At 40.4% G+C, this 5,730-nt stretch overlaps 1 protein-coding gene across 1 annotated transcript; it reads right to left on the bottom strand.

Moving 5' to 3' along the window:
- Positions 1–4,695: 4,695 nt before the first annotated feature.
- On the bottom strand, positions 4,696–5,730 carry TAAR2 (trace amine associated receptor 2). The gene has a single exon (XM_010163664.2). It carries the CDS (start codon positions 5,728–5,730, stop codon positions 4,696–4,698), a length of 1,035 nt encoding a protein of 344 aa, XP_010161966.2.

Here is a 5,730-nt window from a genome sequence, read left to right as displayed (position 1 = left end):
TATGGAATATCCCACTGGCCAATTTGGATCCGTTGCTCTGGCTATGCTCCTGCCCAGCTTGCACAAGTCCTTCTATCTAGTCTCACACTAGCAAATCATGAGAAGTTGAAAAGTCCTTCATTTCTTATCAACAACTAAAAACATCCGTCTGTTACCAACATTCTTCGCATACCAAATCCCATACTAAATCCAAACCACAGTGCTATTCTAGCTACCAAGAAGAAAATTAGCTCTGTCCCAGACAAAACCAGGACACCTTGTCTGTGAGCTGCTACAGCTACAGCCTCTGCTTGCAGGCACAGAGCAAGAGAAGGCTGCTCCAGATGGGGGTCAAACAAATATATGCCTGTTTTCGTCTCCCCTCCTGCCTCACAGGCCTCCCTTCCCCTGCCTCTCCTTCCCACTCCTGTCTATATCTCAGAGCACTCCCAGATTTTTATTTTGTGTTTAAATATCCTTTCTTGTATTAAAATCCAAAGCTGCTTTGGATTTTCTCCATCCTGCATTTTGGTGGAAAGATCTAATTAAAAATACAACTGAAGACACTCCTCCTTTCTTACAAGAAAAACCGTAATGTTCCTGTTTGATATATAGCTAGAGAGACTCATGGCTGTCTCTTGAGAAACTATACGTCCTTTTCTATGTCAGGGTTCTCTGTAATGCTTCATTGATGTTTTGTTGCTGCTGCAGTCATGAAGACTGACACAGAACCGATCCAGTGGGAAGATGATTTGATTAGATTATGTCAGTGGAAGAATAAAGAAATTATTGTAATATATTACAGTTACAGCTGTATATACCCTTTTGTCAGGAGTTTCTTGGAGCAGTTACTTTCATTTACTTAATTTTCACTAAAACTGATTAAAATATTGTGGGGTTTTTTTTTGTCAAAAAACATTATAAATGCAAATTGGACACTGACTATTGAGCATTACCTGAACTTACCTGACTTCTTTGGTATATTTTCATTTTGAATAGACAAAAATAATGCCTGTAAACCAAACCCTTTGATTGAAATCTTGAAGAATTTATTTTGGAAATGCTACTGCATTGTCTCCAGGGAATTGCCATTTGGATGTTTTATGTTATTGCTCACTTTCTTCACTTCCAGAACATGCCTGCATTCAGAGCCATAGTTATATCACTGAATTCATGCTAAATACTTGATAAGTGCTCTGCAGTGTTAAGGTATACAATAAAAATCGGCACAGAGCTTGCAACAATAAATCAATGTCTCAAGAACTTTTCAGCTGGTGTTTGTGCAACCTAAGGATTTACACTTTTTTTTTTTTTTTTTTTTTTTTCCCCTGTAGCAATAATAGATGTCGACCTTTCTCTTTAAAGCTGTTTTTGCCCGTGGACTCCACAAGGGGGTAGGAAATCCTTTCTCACAGTTTAGGCTGTGACAGAAAAGATCAAAAGAAAAAAAAATAAAATAATGACCTTAACTGTTCTGACCACAAGCAGGCACTGCAGATAATACCTGCGAGTTACTGTGTTGCAAACCCTTTAAGAATAAAAATCTAACAATTTTTTGAATGTAGATCACTGGCTTTGAAGACACCTCTGAATGTTGCTGTTAGAGGCAATGCAAAAGGGACACTGAGTGTGGATTAACTGTCTGGGATGCTCTTGAGCTTATCTTGCTGCCCTGCATGTTCAAACTGAGATGTAGCAGAGAGGAAGAGGACCTGGGGATGCTCTTCTCAGACTGAGGTGCCCACCTGGATGTGGGAGCTTGAACTCCCTCATGAATCCAGGACTGGAAATATATCCTCTGAGGGTAACATTAGCTCTTGCTGACATCATTCACAGTAAAAAAGATACAAGAAGTCCTAACACAATCTGGATTTGATATAGACCAGGATTCATGCTAAAACAACTCACTGTAGTTTGGAAAAATAGATTAATGAGTGAGCACGTATTTCAGAAAATATAAACCAAAACGAGTTACCATGATATTTAAGGAGAGGGAGAAATGAAGAGATCTGCAGTGCTTGCATCTGAACATAAATGGTGTACCCCATTGAACTGACAGTGGTTAATATGTTATAGCATACCCACAGACACTCGGGTTCTTCTGTGGACAAAAAATCCCTGTTACTCTGATGCCCTAGGTTTTGTGAAAAGCAGTGCTTGGTTTAGCACCAGCATCAAGTTTAACAGCAGGTGGAACAGCATGGCATGCCACAAAGCTGTTCAGGAACCAAATCCCACCATCTGACAGATCTGCAAGACCCCATGGCTGGAAGAACTACTGAAGATCTAGCTGCAGGCTGCAAGTTGGGCAGCAAGCTTGACTAAATCCAAGGGCAGACACTGAACACACACAAGGACACAACACACTGAAGCCTCACAGACAGCTGCAAGTTGTTCTCTGAAGATTTGCAGTCTGGAAGAAATGTTGTTTTTTAGGAGATGGAATGTATTAGGCTGACTCTCAATGCTTTGTGCTATATGTTAATGAAGTAATTTAATCATTACTTAAAACATCTCCAGCTGCATCGTGTGTCACCAACGAGGCATCTAATATGTAGAAGAATTTGCAGAAATGCTTAAATGTGGATTTAGAGACTTATTTACACAATTAACTTTAACTTCACACATTGTTCTGTACTTAACAGGAGGGATTAAAACTACTCTGCAGAATAGCTGAGTACAGTGGCAAATACTGCTGGCAGCAAACATTGAGAAGACACTTAAAAAGCATCTGTAGTTGCCTCCAAGTCTGGCGTTATATTTAATTTTTTGTGGCCTGTCATCTGACTAATAGTTTCATTGCTGGAAGGACATCAGAGACCTTTAGCATTTGTTATCTTTCAATATAAATCCCTCATGGACTTATTTTTACATGAAGACTGATATGATGGCACACTAGTTTCTCTGAAGAAGCCAGATTGAGCCACATGCAGACGTGACCTGGCGCATCTGGCTGTGACACTGTCTCTGTCATGTCTCCCATCACCTGTCATGGAGCTCACCTCTCCCTGCTGGCATCAGCACACTGTGGGCTCTCTGTATTGCCCCCAAACACTGTGTATTTAATGTGGCTCAGCTCCAAAAGGAGCAGTGGGAAGTTCTGCATCTTCTGATAGCATCCCAGATAGTATCCTGGCCAGTAAGGTGTCGTGTGAAATGTAGGCAAAGATTGCCCTCCACTTTGCCAGAGCTTCCACAGAGCTGACCCCTGGAAAAGCACTGCAGAAGCAAAAATAGATTATGATGAGTCTAAACAAACCTGAGGTGACAGCACAGAGCTGGGCTGTGTTAAAGGGGTCCATCTCTCCAGAGCTGGGCCATTGGCCTTAAGCAACCTGCCACTCAGCTTTCTTGTTCTTCCTGAGCACTGCTCCCACTGCCCTCAGATTTAATCCAGGGGTGTCCCTCAATTATGATATAGGACAACGTATCAACCAACTTCTATGTGCCTAAAGTCTTTATTGCATCCAGCCCTGCTCTGTCTTTTCAGCTACCGGCAACTCTGCGCAGAGAGAGTATTTACATCAACCTAAAAAACCTTGGGGTTTATATTTCTTATTATGAAAGGTGAGAGCCTTACACACCACTCCAGACAAACATGTGACCTTCCAGCTCCTTGCTGTCTCAAGTGTTCCAGGGTTAGGGTGAAATTGAGATTCTCCAGATTCAAAACAGAATGAATTCATGTTATCACAGGTCCATTAAAAAGTTTTCAGCAAAGAAAATGAGCAGCTGTCACTGGCATGCCATAATAATACGGATGCAATAAACCAAAAAGTGAATAAACATGTGGGTGGCTTTTTGGTAGTAAGACTTTAATATGGGAAGAGTATACACTGTATGCATACCATGAAAGGTCAGTCAGAGGTACAATTCACAATAAAACCCCTGCAGTAGCTGTGTTCAGTAACAACAACTCAGCTCACGTTATTTTAAGGCTGTAATTGATGTGAACTCTGGCAATGACTCTTACAGACAAGCTCTGGCAATGACCTCAACTAGAGGCTCCAGTTCAGTGCTGGTGTGGTGGGCTGAATATGGGATGAGCTGTCAGAAAGCATATTTTATAACATCTGGAGCCTGATGTCTAAACCAAGAAAGGACAAGCACATATGTGAGTGTGAGCACTACTCTTGTTCACAAGTACTCCTCCCCAAATATTAGGCACATGGAGGATAGGGGCTGAAAACCTGATTCTGTTGTTTTCAGGAGAAAAGATCAACTTCAAGCCAGAATTACACTCAAATTCTATTTTCTTGGGAATAACAGCAGACTCTATATATCTGCTAATGCCCCAGTCACAACATGGTAATAAGGACTATCACCATATTAGCCTGGGATGTATTCAGTTTAGGAGATTATTGATGGTGAACCTCAAGAAAGATTAGCTGCATGCATACAAGGTGAAATAGTGAGTTTATGGACTGTGTATAAATACTTCCTGAATTTAAAAAACTCAGTGCATTAAGGGCTTCTAGAAAGACTTAAACTTCTGAAACACTATAAAAAGATAGTGTATCACTCATTAAGAGTGAACACAAGTGGCAAATATAAAATTAGTTTGATTTTCTTAAAGAAATATTTGATGAGAATTTTACAGGACTGACTCATCAAATTCATATTGTGCATTTCAGACTGTTTATTGAACAACAAATATCCAGTAATCCACTGTTTCTTCTTCATTTCAAGAGCTGCTGTCAGTAGTAGAACCTATTACTATGACTGCCCTTCAGAAAAAAGTTTTATAGTACGAAAATGAGGGTTCAATATTTTTCCTTTTAAGATATATTTTGATGTTTTCCGAAACCATGGATAGAAAAAGCCATATATTAATGGATTGCAGAAAGAATTTAAATACCCAAGCCAGTTTAGAGTGTCAAACAAAGGTAAAGGAGTAGAGAAATTTAAAAATGGATCAATTAAGACTACAAAAAAACAAGGAAACCAGCATATCAAGAAACCCAGCATAACTATACTCAAAGTCTTGGCAGCTTTCCTATCTTTGCTCTTAGAAAGCTCATTTTTCTTATCACTTTTTGTGTGCCTGTGTGCCTGACTCAATTCACATGTGTGCCTTTGGGAGACTGTAAAAATTTTAACATAAATCCCTATCATAGTACAAGCAGGAGCAAATAAACCAACTGTAAATAAAACAGCCCCCCACAGTTTGTTGAAAATGATAGGGCACAAGCTTGAGCATTTAACCAGCATTTCATAACCCTTAATTCCAGAAGCATAAGCTTCTGAGAAGATGATACCAAAAGCAAAAGCAGCAGGCAGTGACCAGCACACGGCTACGATTTGTTTTATGGCTGCGACAGTCATGGTGCTGGCGTAATGCAGAGGGTGGCAGATTGCATAAAACCGATCCACAGCAATGGAACAAAGATGGAAAATGGAAGCTAAGCAGAGCATCAGGTCGAAACTGTAATGAACTCTGCAGAATGTCAGCCCAAAATACCAGCAGTTCTCCACAGACCTCACCATGCTGTAGGGCATAACGGCAAAGCCCAGCAGGAAATCTGTGACGGCCATGGACAGGATGAGGAAATTGGTCGGAGAATGAAGCTGCTTGAAATACGAGATGGAAATGATTATAGCCAGATTCCCTAAGATGGTGAGAATGAAAGCTGCTGTTATGAATAGATACATTACCCCTCGTACTCCTGGTGACCTAAAGCTCTCAGGACAGGATCTATTTCCAAACTCAGAGCAATCAGACAAATCCCTTGAGATATTTGCAGAAAGCAT

Source organism: Antrostomus carolinensis, unplaced genomic scaffold (assembly GCF_000700745.2).
Source record: "Antrostomus carolinensis isolate BGI_N321 unplaced genomic scaffold, ASM70074v2 scaffold23902, whole genome shotgun sequence".
Taxonomy (NCBI): domain Eukaryota; kingdom Metazoa; phylum Chordata; class Aves; order Caprimulgiformes; family Caprimulgidae; genus Antrostomus; species Antrostomus carolinensis.
Note: the sequence above shows the minus strand (reverse complement) of the source record. Positions and strands in the feature narration are given on the sequence as shown.

Excerpts from the sequence above, each read along its gene's own strand:
- TAAR2 (XM_010163664.2), bottom strand. The coding sequence starts at position 5,730 with ATGCTTTCTGCAAATATCTCAAGGGATTTGTCTGATTGCTCTGAGTTT.